Source organism: Acyrthosiphon pisum, chromosome A2, assembly GCF_005508785.2.
Source record: "Acyrthosiphon pisum isolate AL4f chromosome A2, pea_aphid_22Mar2018_4r6ur, whole genome shotgun sequence".
Lineage (NCBI taxonomy): Eukaryota > Metazoa > Arthropoda > Insecta > Hemiptera > Aphididae > Acyrthosiphon > Acyrthosiphon pisum.
In genome coordinates, this window is record NC_042495.1 from 7,789,863 (window position 1) to 7,808,502 (window position 18,640).

The 18,640-nt window shown below is 30.1% G+C and overlaps 2 protein-coding genes across 6 annotated transcripts in view; one reads left to right on the forward strand and one right to left on the reverse strand.

Moving 5' to 3' along the window:
* The first annotated feature begins 141 nt into the window (after nt 1-141).
* Nucleotides 142-10,511, forward strand: n-syb (n-synaptobrevin). The gene is given in 6 exon segments (NM_001162776.1): nt 142-587; nt 2,866-2,986; nt 3,052-3,130; nt 3,216-3,295; nt 7,062-7,113; nt 10,281-10,511. Coding segments are annotated over 6 exon segments (354 nt in total). The 5' UTR covers nt 142-585; the 3' UTR covers nt 10,301-10,511.
* Nucleotides 10,512-14,705: 4,194 nt separating this feature from the next.
* Nucleotides 14,706-18,640, reverse strand: part of LOC100165328 (sugar transporter ERD6-like 7) — a 14,074-nt gene continuing 10,139 nt past the window's right edge. For all 5 annotated transcript variants that reach the window (XM_029490860.1, XM_029490861.1, XM_016805188.2 and 2 more), the window contains one exon: nt 14,706-16,347. In XM_029490860.1, coding sequence (XP_029346720.1) covers nt 15,493-16,347 — 855 coding nt within the window. In that variant the 3' untranslated portion in view covers nt 14,706-15,492. The remainder of the gene's footprint in view (nt 16,348-18,640) is intronic.

Below are 18,640 nucleotides of genomic sequence, written 5' to 3' on the forward strand. Positions count from 1 at the left end.
TGACGTGAAAACTTACACACAGACACTATACATGACACTATATAACGTACGGTGGGACGACGCGCGCGCGCACACGCACACAGACGGTACTGGCGGGCACTCAGACGCGCGCGCGAAAGCTCACGGCAGCCAGTGCCTTCTACAGTCGTCGTCGACGCCGCCGCCACTGGCAAAAACAAACTTTAATTTCAAATACAATTCTCGTCCGGTACCATCTCACATTGTCGTCGCCGTCGTCATCGTCGCCATAACAATAAAAATAACATATTATATCGCGCATATCACGCAAGCCCGGTGTATCCTTATACGTTATCATAACACCACACACCTACGCATAGGTGCCACCGAGAAAATTCTATACCTGCGACCGAAGAAGAATATATATTACATCTATTCACCGCGCAGCGCAGGTCCTAAGACATAACTATACGCTGCAGCTGAGTCGCCACTGCTGCACTCAGGCGCGCATATACGATATTATAATATAATATATAGTACAATATAGGCAGTCGTCGTCGTACGACTCGCACATTCGGCGTACAGCAGCGACCGTAGTCGATTCATTCCGATCGCTTTACGGGCAAAATGTAAGTATAAATGTATAATATTATTATACCTATAATAATAGGCATACATATTATTTTATTATGACGTTCGTCTATAAGAACAGTGTAGTAATTGCAATAAAATGTGTAATATATATTTCATATATTATATGGCTTTGTCGGGTCACGTCAGTTTCGTATACGCTCATCAAAACGTACCCGCGTGAGCTCGAGGGTCACGTCGTTTTCGAATTCCCACAAACTTTCCTCGGTTGCGGCGGCGGGGAGTGGGATAGGCCGTTTTCGCTCAACGCCCAAACGCGGTCGAGTATATAGCTATACAGTGCTCTCCGCGCGACACTCTCCACCACCCTCCTACCACACAAAACCCTTCCAGACCGTCTCCGACAGGATTCCGCTTTCGGGGAAGTCCGCTCCAACACAACGACCGCCGCCGCCACCACCACGCCCGTGCGTGCGAGATATATTTTACCCTCGTAACAACCCGTGCTGAATGCTTATACGCATCGTACGATACTTTCGACAGACACCGTTTTTTTCGGATAGGCGTATAATTATAATATATCGAGTTGCGGGGTCTATTTATAATGTATATACGTTATATTATAATATTAAGTTAGGTATTATGATGTGTACGTGTTTTCATCCGGACTTTCCCGCACGTAATCCTGTAGGCGGCCCCCGCCGTTTTTACCATCGATTTATCAGTGGGAGGCGGCGATGATGGTGTGTACTGTGTTGTATTATTATATACAGCTGTACACAGTTCCCCCCTACCTACATAGGTATAGGTCAATTTCAGCTGCAGCTTTTCGTCGGTGTATTATACACATGATATTATATCATTTACTGACAGTGCACTATATATATGCAGCCCCTATTTAGTGAACACTGAGCAGTACGACACAAGTACGAAAATTCAAATGTTCAGTACCTACCTACTACTTAAAAAAAAATGTGTATTGTGTAGCTTACATGTGTAGCATTCAAAATGTCCAAATTATCTTTACAACTTCGCCCGTATGCTCATACTTAAAGCTGCAGCTTGATTAATATTATACAATATAAACTATGCTGTACGCCTGTATTTCACGATTTTTTTTTTTTAATTGTGACTAGTACTAGATGAATATTCACGTGACATAATACCTATAATATGTATTTCTGACGTTCCTTCGAAAGTATTACTGTAGTATACTAATTACTATAGTATCCAATAGAATATAATTTAAGTATATTTATGACTAAATGACCAGTAACGGCAGAAAATAGACGATCAACTTTTTTATCTGTAACAATTTAATATTATGATAATTTTGTGAAAACGTACCACACAATCACACATTTATAACGATAAAATTAGTCGGAAAATATTATCAATACTTACATACTAAGTACGTAAAAGCGTTAATATGTATACTAAATAAACTATATAGTATAATATGTATGTGGCAACTATTCATATTTTTTATATTGTTTTTTGGTTACTTCAATTTGAAAACCATATAATATTAATTTTTGGTTTTGGATGGAGATTAAAGAACACTATTCATTTTAAGTATTTTATTATTAATTTTCATGAATTTAATATTATCTACTCAACTATAATAACTTTTTATTCTACACACTTCGGAAAAGCATACTCTGCATATGAAATCGAGAAAAAAAACTATATTTTTTTAATAAAAAAATCAACGTCGAAATGCATAAGTTTACATTGTATATAACGGCTCAGTATACTGTGTTACGTTAATTATAATTATTGCTTCCATGTTTGTTTGCAAAATTTCAATAAATAATTAAATAAGTAAACTTGAATATTAAAAAAATAATTCTGAAAAAAAAGTCAACAAAGTTAATTCATATTGCATTAGGTACTCGATTTTTTCCGATCTCCACACCCTTGAAATCACCCGGAACGTAAGTCGGTCAAGTGAACTACATAATATTATAGATATATATTATATACGTACAAACACGTATTGTATACGTTTGTATATTGCTAACTTTATTACGACGGCTATTGTGTAAACGCGTGTCCTGTACCCACCTTCAGAAATCCGATGTGCAAACATGGCCCCGCCGAGCACGCGTGACAAATACGACAAACAGTATTTCATGTAATTGAGCAAACAAACTGGGGTCGAAATACCTTTTTGTATAAAATGAATACGCCCTTCTTCGTTTCTCGCGCCGCCAAAGAAACCACTTACTCGTACAACGATCGATGATAATGATGATGATGATAATATTCATTTTACATTATACATTATTTATAAGTTATGTATGTATGATATAGGGCCGATGGAACAGGCGCTGGACTTACTGCAGGAGATGACACAGTGGTCGGAGGCCCAAAGACACCACAGCAAATCGCGGCGCAAAAGCGATTGCAACAAACACAAGCACAAGTCGATGAGGTGTGTACGAACGAAAAAATGGTGCGATTTATTTGTAACTTACTGTATTACTCGATGTGTTTTAGGTGGTGGATATTATGAAGACTAACGTGATGAAGGTACTGGACAGGGATCAAAAACTCTCCGAACTGGATGACAGAGCAGGTTTAAAGCCGTTTTTGCTCATGTTTAATATAATTTTTTTTTATTATTATTGTTAATTTATCATTTGTGTTTATTTTTTCCACAGATGCATTACAACAAGGGGCATCGCAATTTGAACAACAGGCTGGAAAACTAAAGAGGAAATTTTGGCTACAAAATTTAAAGGTATATAGTTACATTATTCGATATTAAGAATTACTTAAAAAAATATCAAAATGCATACTCGTTCAAGTATTTTGATCAATATAGCTCGCCTCGGTTTGAGAGAACAAAGCTGAATTCATAATTAAAGGATTATTTTATATTAGTTTAAAAAAATCGTTTTTTTGACAATCTTGTTTAGAAAGATTAGTATATCTTAGAATTAACATTATTAAGCCTCACCTCATCAAAAATGTCTTTTTTTAAAACACGTTGTATATACCAATAGTTAATAGATTAAATCAATTTTCTATGAAAATATACGATATTGTGGACATACAGAATAAAAAGAATTGATGGTTAGTGGAAAAGCATGAACATAATTGTAAATTGTGACTTTAAACAATTTATAATAGCGTTAAAAAACAGCACGTTCTATAACATGTATTAAGCCACACGACTGTTATTACTTATTAGTCATATTGTGTATACATTTTATGTACAATATATAGTAAAATAGGTCAAAATGTAAAATATCTAAAAATTACACGTCTATGAGGAGTATAGGGGCGCCGCCACTGATTCTTTCTATATTTGATCTAGGAACATAATATGAAATATGTTTTGTTATAATTAAACCTATAAATGGACTTAATAGTTTATTATAAGAATATCTACCAATTTTAAAATTACCCAAATCGTTGATATCTAGGTATATCTAAATTTTGAATTTAATTGATAATATTATTATTAACGGTTTTATTCTTCAAAAGAACTTGTTTTAAAGACTAAAAGTTTACATTTAAAAGATATTAAACACATAAATAGGTAGGTATATAATTATTTTAACTTTTAAATATTTTGATAAAATACAAATTTATTTTAAAACGATTTTAGATATTGAAGCTATAATAATGTTAATGATTAAAGGTAAATGTTTATACTGCATGTTGGATATAAAAAAGATAGTAAAAAATATCGGTGTAGGTAAGCTGTGGGCTAATATACCCAAGCTGTATATTTATTCCTAATGTTACTATCGCAGCACAACCTGAAGTATGCAGCAAGATAACAACCACAGTATATTTATATTTATATTTATATATATATCTAATAAATACTATTATATCTACATGACTACATAGGAATAGAAATATTTTTACTAAAAAGATGACACCATATTATAAACATAAGTCGACAATATTTAGAAACAATATGACTTCACGGCTGAAATAGTTGTCATGAATCTGTGTAATTAATTCATAGATAACAAACTTGCGTTTAGAACTTGGAGTTTGGATACGCCATTCTCAATTTTTGACTTTTTGTTAAGTCAGCTGCTATAAAAGTCATGATAACAAGAAAATATATCACCATTAATACATATTATATTATACATTAGTCCTATTTTCTATGAACTGTTATATGGTTTTAATAACTTTTTTTTAAAATTAAAAAGGACAAATGCGTTAAAACAGGGGCAGCTCCAAGGGGGAGGGAGGCTAGGGTCCGCCCCCAAGCTGTATTTCTAAACAATTTTATACAGTTAAAAACAAAATTATACAAAAAAATCATCGTAATTGTCTGAAATTATGACTCCTAGCCTCCTAACCATGTCTCTGGAGCCGCCTTTGCGTTCAAATAATTAGTAAAAATCAATTAAATTATCAAAATGCCTTTGCTAATAAAAAAAATTGCACGGACCACACTATATAGATACATTTAAGAATAATTACCTCCCTTTATAACTTACTAGATAGTTTACTTTATACTTTGTAATTATTATTATGATTTTTAACATACAACTACATTAAAAAAAAATGTATATTTAAAAAATAACTCTTTAATATTGGAATTATTGTGTATAAAAGATGGAGAAAACACAAATTGTAAGAGATGACTTATTGGAAGAAAACTACACAATTTTTAGTTTTTGATTAACTTTAACACTGTCGTAGTAATCAACAATCATGAATAAATCCGACTAACATTTTTTATAATGTAACCAAATACGTTCTAACTAGTTCAATGATGTAAGAAGATATGGTAATATTTAACAATGGCCACACCCACATGTAAATAAGTAAAAAAAATTATCATGCCTAATAACTCTTATCAATAAATACCTACATCATATCTTACGGTTTTTATAATTCTAACCAGTAAAAAATTACATACCTAACATTAATCTTTATTTATTCTGGCATTCTGTACTAGAATAGGTACCAACTAGTTTAGTTAAGTTATTATTAACCTACTTCGTATACAATGATTCAAAAGCCATAATTAAAATAGATTTATAACAATATATTTTGCATGCATTTAAAAATGCTTTATATTTACGGTTGTTTTGATTAATAATAAATATCACTTATATTCGTACACATCATAATATTAAACGATTAAATGTACAGCATGTTTTATCTTTATGGCTAACATACCTACCAATATAAGTAATATATAAGTAAAACAAAATGAAGCGTTATACAATATTTAGTTCAATATTTCAATTATTTTTCATTATAATACTTAAGAAATAAAATAATAGTTGTATTAATTACAATTTGTATTTACAAATATTAACTTTACTTTGATCGATTAATATGTTCAACAGGAAAATCATACTAGTTGTTCATTCTGATATTTGCGTAAATACTTTACTAGCTACACATCAGGGGCGTGCTCAGAAAATGTATGTGGGGGGGAGGGTTTCAAGTAAAATTGAAGAAGCTTGTCTTTTACCTAATGACCTTTTTTTTTTTTTTGTTTTTTAATTAACAACAAATTCAATTATTTATAGATTTAAATATTATATTGCTAATATAGAAACTATTATACTAATATACAATATACATTAAACAATTAAAGAACAAAATCTAGTTTCCTTGATTTTTTGCTCCATTAATTTAAAACTTCTTCTGCTGTTAGTGGAATGTTTTTATGAACAGCTAACATAGCTAAGCCATTAAGTCGAGTCTAAAACCAAAAAAATGTTAAAAAAATTGATATAAATTTTTATTTTAATATCCAGAAGATACCTCAATCATTGTGTTTCGTAGATAAGATTTCAATCTTTTGAGACAAGAAAAAGTTCTCTCGGGGGTGGATGTTGAAACAGGTAAAGTGCATAGAATTTTTAATAGAAAATGTATATTGAGAAATATTTCTTTATCACACTGTCTCAACGCTTCTAAACAATTTTTTGGATATTTTACATGCTTATTAAGTTTGGTATACCATATATGTAGTTCAGCTTTAAGCTTTTAACTGTTAGCTTATCAGTATCGAGGTAAATTTCAACAAGTTCATCAAAGTTTTCTGAAGAAGTTCCAGAAAATAAACACTGAAAGCCTAAAAAACAAATTTATATTTTGAGTAGGTACCTATTAAAAGTATATTAAAAGTATCGGCAACTGCGGGGCAGTGTACATATTCGAAATTGGAAGCATTTAACGATAAAATATGAATTGGGAAATTTTATGATAATATAATTCGACAAGTACATTATAAAAATGCATTATTTATTCTATAATAAAAATAAAAATAATACGGTCAATGGAGGGGGGTTGAACCCCATGACCCCCCCCCACCGTGAGCACGCCCCTGTTACACATTACATTATGATGACTCTATTTATTTATAACCCAAATGTATAGACTATATACGTATGATATCGATTTAAAATAATTATTTTATTGGATTGTTCTTTAATATTAGGTATCAAATTTGAAAGATTTATTTAAGTTTTAAAAAAATTTGAATTAATGAATTTTTATTTTTTTTATTTCAGATGATGATCATAATGGGAGTTATTGGTCTCGTAATATTAGCCATTATAGTTGGTAAGTTCCAATAAAAACACTTTGATGGCTTAAGAATGTATAACATACCGGGAAATTATACAAATTTACCTATTCACAAAAATAATTGTTTAAAAAACGAATACAATATACAATAGAATTTAATTAAGCATTCCTCAAGTTTCAATTATATATGATATAACATTTCAGTTAGAAACACACAAAATTAACAAATATTGTTTTTAAAGCTTATTTTTTTATTCAAAATTCAACTTTGATTTATCCTTATAATACTATAAACATAATTATGTATTATCTATATATTATATATATATTTTTTTTTTTTTTAGTACTTATTTGATTACCAATATAATATATAATAGTATATATACAAATATATATGTATACATTATAAATAAATACATATATATATATATATACATTTAAATATATAAATATATATGTATGTATTATGTATATAAATGATTGATGTGTTCAGCTTAAAAATATTGTTGTTTAGCTGAATTTAGGACATTCGTTGTACTATAATATAAGGTCATATATAATATCAATAATATTTCCTAAATATTACTCGTTTATAATGTTTGAATAACACAGTATTATCCATTTTTAGAATAATTTATTTAGGTAAAAAGTTAATGAAATAAAACATAATTTTATTGTGCTATTATTAATGACGTGTCTTGTATTTGACAATGTATATTATATATGGGATATAATACACATTATATACCTAATATTATACATATTTAAACCCTCTCAACATACCTATTATACTCTATAGTAGTCTATACCAACACGATAAACTAGAGAAAGACATTAAACAAAGCAACGGTATATTTTTTAAAAAAAAGGAGACAACACATACATAATATATTATACATTAATACATTATACTTACACAATGGATAATCATGCTTTGTTTTGTGTGCTTTATATTTTTGTGTGCCGTTTATTTATTATTATAATTTTTTCGTTCCGATAACGTCATGTGTTTTATGCATTTTGTTTCGACAACCGTTGATACTTAAATACTTGAACATAATTCTTGTTGAAACAATCTAACTCGAACACACTATTCTCTTCGGTATGTAATCTATTATTAGGTAATTTGTTTTTAAATTGTAAATTATTTAATACTTTTATATTTATTCCGTGTTTTGCACTAGTATTGCTATTTATTATCACGAATTTAATTTCAGTATTAAGAACTCCTAAATATATATGAAATAGAGAATTTAAAACAAATGCTATGCCTTGAAACCCTTTAAATATTGTAGTCTTCCCATTATTCAATTATTTAGTATCTATACAATTAGGCTGGTCATCAGCAACACACGAAAGTGGACGTGCGAACTATAACAGCATACACAGATTATATAGACTATATTATACATGTATACATAATTTAATTTAATAGGTATCAATATTTCTTTGACTTATATTTAATTGCCTATCAGTAATTTCATTCAATCATTTATATCAGACATGTAGCTATTATTTTAAGACTTTAAGTATCCATTTAATGTATGTACATTTGCATGGCTTATTATTATTATTAATACTAACACAAGATTGTGCACCACGGTATTTTAATAACCGTTATAGCAGTTCAATCAGTTAATATTATTGGGAATTATTTTTTCATCAACTTATTAATAATACATTATAAATCACTTAAAAAGTTAACTTTTGTACCTATTGTAGTTTTTATATTTTTACTTTGCACTTTAAAATAATTGTTCAAAATATTGTAAATCGCATATTAATTAAAACGGCTTTATTTATATCAAATGGTCATAAATGTATTAGAAAGAATTTATTTTCGTACATATAGTTATTTTACTGTAATAATTATACAATATATCTATTATCTACACTTTAAACAGTATTATACAGTACCTACCTATACACACTTCATAGAATAATAGTGATTCCCTTAAATTATACTTTATGAATTATAAAATTATATGAACTATACAAATTAATTTTAAAATATACCTACTTAATTCATCTAAATAATAATAATACAATTAAGGTTATGAATATATTTTAGTCATTGAAATAAAAAATAATACATACAATTTCCTATTATGAAAAAGTAGGTACCTACTATATTATAAAATGTAATATCATCTGTAACTTATATGTTACATGCTATCTGAATCTAACTGGTAACAATCAGTATAAAAGCAATTTTCTTTTAGATTATAAATAGTTATAGTTCATAAGTTATAACCAACGAAAATATATGATTATAATATACAAATTTCCTTCTAAAAATGTGTTTATTAACAATCATTCACGTACTTTAAACGTGTAAAATCTGATTTTTAAAATTTAAATAAGTTTAAATAACGATAAAAAAAATATTAAGTTCAAATTATATAGAACCTAACCTAACTGTAGGAAACCCATTAATGTTTAGTCCACTTAAAATATAAAATATATGACAATGTGCTGTGGTAAAGTATTTGATCTACTATATAAAATACTAAATATTTACAGAATTAGTTTTATTTTGAATGTTACTTTTAGGTATGGGAAAACTAAAATAGAGAGCCGGGTATTTTTCCTTGTTAAATGTTTGCTGTTTGTGCGTTGTACTTATAGTATTATTAGTTAACTAAATAATTTCACATTTTTCTGGTTTTTTGAGAGTAACAATTTTAAATTATTTGAAAATTTAAAAAAATTGCAGACTTTATACAATATAGGTACCAACTAGAGTAATAGATAAAGCGTATTTTCAGTTTGCGTTGGTTAAATTAGATCTATCAATATATGAAAGCATAGTAATATAATAACATGCGGCCCTAGCCCCTAGGCCCCTAGGCCTTAGATCATATATATTATCTGTGAATTAATGAATTATACGGTAGATCACATACTTAATCACAGCCAAAAATATTATTTACCATAAAATACGAATTAAATGTTTACAGTTTTTAATTAAACATCACCTACTTGATATATATTTTCAATATTGCTTTTAGTCATAGGAATACGAGTAACAATTACAATTGTTGGTACTTTGTAGTTACTACTTACTATATTATATTATGTACTTATTTTTTATAGAGCAATTTTATTTAAATTATTACCTATACTATTAAATAGATTGCATTGTTTTTTCATAGTTATTCCGTCTTATTAAATGTATTAAAATATTTTTTTTTTTTTTACAGCTTGGTTTTCGGACGAATAAAGCATAGGTAACAAACTTCGATGCGAGCCACCACACACAGTGACAACCGATCAACCGTCAAAAACGTGACTCTTTAAATGATAAAGAAACTGAAGGTGCATTAAAATAAAAATAAATTTATAGGTATATATACAATATACATATATATATATACTAAAAATACATAAATATCGCTTTGAAAAACTGCCCCTGTCCAAAAAAAAAAAAAAAAAATACTATCGTAATAATCGTTTGAAATGATTTTTGTTATACAGACTCACAAATTTACATGACATACACGTACCTCCCTATACGGCTATTTCCATAATAAAATAAATAAAAAATAACCACATGTACTTATCTGTATATATAATATTATATATAACTGTATGTATGTGTATGGGTGTGTGTATACTTTATTTAATACCAAAGTATACGAATTCTTGATGAGTTAAACAAAAAACACAAATATCCATAAAACTAAAACGATAGAATATCCTTTTGTAAATATTACTTAAAACTATTTTATACAATGTACATGTCTGTCATCACATATTATAGGACTATAACGGAGTTTGTATTTATTCACTATACAATATATTTTATTGAATCATAAAAATTGGGTAGGATTCTCAACATATTACCTACGCTACAATAATATTATACCCATACGTATATTATTATTATATGTATGAAAACTTATTCATTGTTATTTTATAGAGTACTTATATATTTATATGAGTATTGTTTGTACTTATATTATTTATATCCGCTTATTTAAATTTGAATAGTTTATTATATGTATGGGAAAAACAACAGCTAAGCATAATATAATCTATCAAATTGTGATAAACATTGTGGCAAAATAAATTTGTTTTCAGATAATTTAAAATCATAATACACGTAATGCGTAACCTGGGTCTAATATTAAAGGATTATTCATCAATCGTCAATTAATTTTATTTAAAAAATAAACTTTTTACGAACATTTCCGATAAAATGAAGTCCCTCATCTTGGATATCTTGGACAAATTGGTAATATAATAAAATAGCAAAAAATAAAACAACTTAAAAATATGTTTAATCGTTGTGTTATACGTTTATATAAGTAGACGTATTTACGTAAAAATTTAAAATAATAATCATGTATTCATGTACATTTCCATTTTTAATAGGTATCCAATGATTTGTCTCCAAATATTTAATACACCTGGAAAAGACAGTAAAAAGCAAATTAAAATCAAAAATACCCAAGTAAATAAATAGGTCTATTTTCAAACTAACATTTTTATTTAGGTAGGTATTTATTAAAGGTTTATTATGAATTATTACGCAGAATTGTTTTTTTTCTTTCGTTCGTTCATTCTATGATAATATGTGTGCTGTGCATAATATAGAATTTTCATTGTCATTAGAAATATATCGGATAGCGGCGATAGCGCCTATATAATATTATCTATGCATGATGAGTTTAAGCTTAGTTTATGAAATAAAGATCATGCGTAAATGCATAACATTACTAATAAATAAATAAATAAATAATATCACTTGTTATAGCCATAGTAATTTTGGTGCGGCGGGTACACCCATCCATTACTTAAGACTATTTTTGTTTTTAAGTAATAACATTGTGCTTCTGTGACCATTAATTTTTTTAACTTTAAATTATTAATCTACTCAATACAGATTAAGGCAATATTATAATTCCGAAAATCCAAATATCACTTTAGTCGGTGGTTAATTCAAAACAATTATTAATAAAAAAAATCTTGGGAACCTATTATAAGCCCTTAGCCCACCTTATCTATAATGACCTGTAACGACTAATGGTGAGCTATATAATTTTTATCATTGGGGGTTTTTTTTTTGTGTTGGGAGGGTGAGGTGTTATGAATGATTATAAAGGTTGTGCGCTAATGTCTGTATGTGGATTTACTATGAACACCTCCCCGTTCACAAAAAAATTGGAAACATGACATGGTTATCTATTTTATGTATGTATGCATGCGTGAATTGAGAGTTCAATTTTTTGGTTCTGTGAGGGTAATAACTTACTGGTGAAAAATAAATAATCATGATAAAATGTTAAAAATTATATCTTGAGCCGTTTAAGAAAATCATTTTATGATTCTTCAATAATTTACATTTACATAATGTCAAAAATTGGCTAAAGTTGACAATAATATTGCACATAATATACACTATACTGTCTACTACACTTTAGGTATGAGACATTAATTATATACCTAGGTATTACAGGTGATGTCGTTGATTGAAAATAAATTAGACCCATATGGTAATTGGGGTTTTTTTTAAGACTGTAAACTTCCATAAAACTATTTTTAACGTAATCGTGAAAATATGAGAAGAACATATAATAAATAAACCAACTGTTGAGAAAAAAAGCTTCACTCAGAATTGTTTTTAGATTATTTTTAGATGTGTCACTAGTAAATTTAATATTTTTTTTTTTTTTATGTGATAATCACGCAAAGGAATAATAAATGATAATATTTTCGTTTTTTTTTTTTTTGTAATAAATATAAAAAATTTTGTTCAAACAAAACAGAAACTATACCTAATAATCAGGTAGTATATAGTATATTGTTAAATACATAATATGTTAAACCCACCTACTAAAAACAAATGTTCACTGGTGCAGTGATGCAGTTATACTTTTGTATGGCCACACAGTAGTTGGAGCTTGGGTTACTGCTTACATGATAACATTATGCTGAAAACTTTTGTAATTATTAATGTTACCTAACAGTTGTCAGTTACTCGATGATTTTCTCGTATATTTTAAAACCGAAAAACGATAATGTCAGTATTTATGGACTTAAACCTTTTTTTCGATATAAGCTGCGTAACACTTAGTGTAATTTACTATTTTATTTATTGTAAACCGATGAGGTATCGCCATATCGGCAAACCTGTCTGAAAAGTTTGTTATTATAATCATATATTTAATATAAGACAACGCAATTTGTGCCTATTTGACTATTACATAAATAACATATTAACACCTTTTAAGATTAATTAATAATAATTGTTGTATCGATATTGAAACGTTAATAGAGATTTATAAGGGTATATATATTTTGTCTCCCACAGTGTTATAGTATATTATTAAAACATAATATTTATTGTGTAACTATAGAAAGGTAACATTTTACTTTTTACTATAATATATTATTATATTTATCTCCATCGTCGACCAATATTGTCAAAATGTCATGCTTAGTGATTTGGAAATTTGTTCTTATATTTTCCAACATATTATGCGTATAGAATTTTTTATTGTAATAATAAGTTGAGCAACGCAACAAACACCAATTTAATTGCGCAACGCGCGTATATTAGATAACATTACCTATTTATAAATAAATAATATTAATTATTATAGTTTGTAAGAATTTGGTCTACGAAAATGTGTATTGAACAAAAGATATTATATGCTCGTACCTATACAACTAGATATATTATAACCGAGTTGTCGAACGGAAATGTCCGGATGTAATATTATTTATACGATGAAACTATCATAATAACATATTACGCATGTACGATTTTATCGAGTAGAAAACCTTTTTTGTGGCGTCTACTAAATTTTTATCGAATATAATATTATTATACACTTATATGACGTGTGTGTACGCGCGCATAAATTATTAAATACACGAGTATTATGGTATTATAATATATAATATAATATGTATATAATTATTATTATGAAAATGTTCCTCGTGAGTTTAATATAATATATATCAGTGGCGTAGCCAGGAGGTCGTAAGTCTGAAGGGCTGGAGGCTGGAGCACTCAGTGAAATTTAGGAAAATAAAAAAATGCCTTCGGTGTTTTTTGTGTTCTCATGTATTTATGTAAGACGGAACCATGTATTGTAGAATTGCTATTTCTATATAATGCTGTTCGCTGATAAGGGCTAAAAATATGTTATACGCCCATACGGTATCAGCGTATAAAACCTATGAGCTATCCTGGAGTTAAGCCCCCTCTATATACAATAAATTATCAGCTCTTCCTCACTCCACCAATCAAAACCTTGGCTATGCCTTTGATATACCTTTGATATCGACATATCGAGGATATGTATTATTCATATTATACCTAATATAATATGTTATCACTTATCCCGCGTAGAGTCGAAGTGACTCATGAGCTCTAGCTCTAGTAGTTATTTACATTGCCTACAACATAATATTATAATATGGAATCATCGAACACGCGTATAATAATATGTATTATGTTGTACTGGGGATTATTTCGTAGATCCGATGTCTACCCCGGTGGATTTTTCACGATAAATCGTGTTGCCAAATGCCAGCTTTAAACCCGGCGATGCGGGGGGAATATAATCTGATATAATAAAACTGCAGGACGGTATTTACATTTACACAATGTAATATCGTATTATTTTCCGGCGTCCACCTTAAAAACCGTGCGATAAACTTTGTTTTTATTTAAGTCTTTGATTTACATATTATTATAAAGGTTTGAAAGTCATAGTAATAAAAAAATAATACATTAAAAATACAAAGAAAAAAAACACACGAACGATGAATATAAACAGAAAAAAATGTACGTCGAATTTCATAACAATATAATATTATATTATAATTTATACACCGCAGTACTATTATAGACAACATCGAGTATCGACCCTTCTGCAATGGTGTGGAAGCGAACATGCGTCGACTCGTGCCTCACTGCACTCTAAAATGATGAATAGGTACGATAATAATTATGCTCATAATACTTATGATCGGGTTGTGTATCGGGTATGTTTCAACTTATGGTCGGGAACATAAAACGGAAGGTGCCGCAATTAAGAGGGAATATAATATATCAATGTCAGCATGTATCGAATATGTTATAATAATAAAATCATAACTTTCTGAAAATTACTATAAATCCAGTTTTATCAAAAATATATAATTTGAGATGAGAAAAATTATCAAAACAAAATATTTCGATAAGACAAAAACCTGAACATATACTAGGAAAATGTTTTTTCACAAAACACCGTAATACTCGGGGTCAAATGCCCAAACCACAACACAACAAAATATTCCCATCATTTAAATTCTCGCACCGTCCATTATAATATATAATATTATACACATAGTAACTGCAGTTATGTAACGATTATCACCCTTTACGACGCGACGCGGCGTTGTAAGTATATGCCGATATCACGGCGGCGTCATCAAATAACTCGTCTTGCAGTGGGCGTTGCGGGTAGCGGTCGCCGCGTGTTTGTCATCAGCGAAATGCGCTTCGATCTCGTCGAACCGCTTGCCCATAGTCTCAGGCAGGCGGGCGTGCACGTACGCGGCCATGGCCAGCGATCCGGCAGCAAAAGCGGCGAATGTCGTGGCCACGGAACCACCGTCGTCGTCGGCCACCGCGTACGGGAATGCTTTGAGCACGACGAACATGAGCGTGTATGCGTACGCCACGAGCGAAGCGCCGGCTGAAGCCCGGACCGAAACAGGCAACAGTTCGCCGACCAGCGTCCACGGGAACACGAGCACACCGGCCGAGCCACTGCATGCAAACACCGCGACCCCTATCAGCGGCCACAGTGGTGCCGCCGTTGGACTGTAGGTCAACGCGACCAGGGCAGCCGAGCACGCCATGGCCAACGACGATGCGATCAGTAGCGGCCGGCGCCCGACGTGCAAGGACAGCGCGCACGCCACCACGCTGGTCAACAGGCGGACAGCGCCCAGTGCCACCATCGCTTCCATGTCCGAGTAAGGTCCACCGAGGGCGGTGGTGCCAGCCACCGACCGCATGACAGGCACCGCGTAGAATATCACCGGGTAACAACCGCTCAGCTGCTGCAGAAGGAACACGATGGCTAGCACGCGCACGGGCCGGGTCACAGTCCGCGGCTGTGGCGTACGCCACCAGAAGCACCGCTTCAACCTTCGTCGTTTAGTCGCTTGTTCACAGCCGATGCAGTGTTGCGGCTGATGTACTTCCGGGCTATCCGCGGTGGTCGTGGAGTCGCGGTACAGATGATCCAGTTCTTCCATGAACACCTGCGTAAGAACAAAAAATTGCTATGAACCTGTTACCATGGAAGTCTGCAGAAATTTTTAAGGGAATGGGGGCAACCAATTTTTCACTATACGTTTTTATACCTTAGATAAATGTGTATGTTTATATTAATAAACTAACAAAAAATAAATTTATAATTTTAAATACACTCAGCTTGTTCATGCTCAACTATATAAACACTATACCTAGCCACCGAGGTACCTTATACGCCATTACTGTATTGAAACATATGATAAAAATAATTTACATCTTTCTTAGTTAAAAATAGTTGAAAAATTGGAACTTTAACAGTTATAACATAGGTACAGCGTTTACAAAAAACATGAAATTATTAAAAATTATAACCTATATAGAGGTCATAGGTATATCTTTATATTATCTTTATAATCTAGTATTAGTAGTCTTATATTAATAAGTAATAGGACACAGTAATATTTAGTGTTTTATCAATTAAAAAATATTATTTTTGTGCAATCAAGATCTTGAATGAACTCAAGATGAAACTTTTATGTTAAACATAAGCTTGGTTATTCATTTGAAATGCAAAAATTATTAAAATAATTAATTATGAGTTTATCTTTGAAAATCAAAAATCAAAAATTATAAAACCCGATTTTACAAGAATGCGTTTTGTGTATGTTGCTCATGGGTTTGAAAAGGGTACAACATATTGCGCTGACAAGCTCGACGTCCTCTAAACGTACGAGTAAGTATATTATTACGCATAATTTATATTTAAGCTGAAGTTGTTAATTATTTTATCTAATGGCAAATCTCGAGTGTTTGTAGGTATATATAAATGTCTAATCATTAATGTGTACCTAGTGGTATTTTATCACGCACGTGCACATAAACGTTAAATACGTTTGTTGAGTGTTGTGAAAATCATGTTTTATAAATTTGATATCACGAAACTTTCGAAACTACGAAACTATTTTTATACTAGTTAATACTTGACACATAGATTTATTAATATGATGTTACTTACATAAAGTAAATATACTATTAAATATTAAAATACAAAATATATGGTTATATGTTAACTAATTTAACACACTATTGTATCATTAATATGTAACTATAAATACCTTCAATTTAAAAGGTTAATATATTATGCTATATTTATCTATTAAATATTAACTATAATTTATAATCAAAGGGGTTTCAAAACAAATCAGGAGCGTATCACGCATTCACGCAGCATGTTTCTGTACCTTGAACATCGTATACGTAGTATAGAATTTAAGATCGTTGAACTGCATAAAATAATATGTTATTATAGGTAACCTTTGCTGTAATTATAATAAACAAAAACAACATTGGACCATAGGAGAACATAGAAGAATACATGAGGTAAGATGAGACAACCTATTTTCTCCAAAGTTCTAATATGAATAAAATCACTTTGGAATATTTTATGGTACCTACCTAAATCAGATGATTTTTTATGAGAAATTAGTAATTAAGTAATTAAATGATTTTAGTATCTACATAATAAACTCGTTTTTTCGCAATTTAGTCTGACAGCTACTTATTTATAAAAAAAAAAAAGCTAATCAATTTTAAGGTACGAATAATTAACTATTTCTCATTTAATCTGAGCGCACGGTAGTGCGCCAGGCCAAGTTCCAGCAATGCCAGTGTATCTTTACACGAACCAATTCACCCAGTTTTTCTAACATATATATATCTGTTTCCTCTTAAGATAAACTTTCGAAATTTAAAACACAGATTAATCTCGAGTAGTTTAGGACGCTGTAAGCAAATGAGCCCTTAATATTGTGCCATTTCAAAATGGGAGGATTTCAAAATTTGCAAATTTGTTACTGACTCACTCACTGATCATCAAAATTATAAGACACTTCCCATATTATAGGTAGAAACGTGAAATTTGGCACAAAGGTAGGTCTTACAGTGTAACTAAAGAGAAAAATCTAAAAATGGAATTTTTTTCAAAATTAATACCACTTCAGTGAGTGTATTTCTAAACGTATAAAGTGGCGCGCTTAGCACGCATAAACGTTTACTTTCAAACTGCGTTACAATATGGTAACAAGGAATTGTTTGTAGTTGACTTATATATAATATATTATATTTATAAAACATAATAATGTTTTCGTACATTTATTTTATTCAAATACAAAATATATAAGAGAAAATCTACGACATATAAAAAAAAAATTTTAAATTAAAAAAAATAAATAAGTAATAATAACACATCGTCCACGATGCTGAAGCCCGCAAAAATAAATGATATCCCCAACAAAAACATAG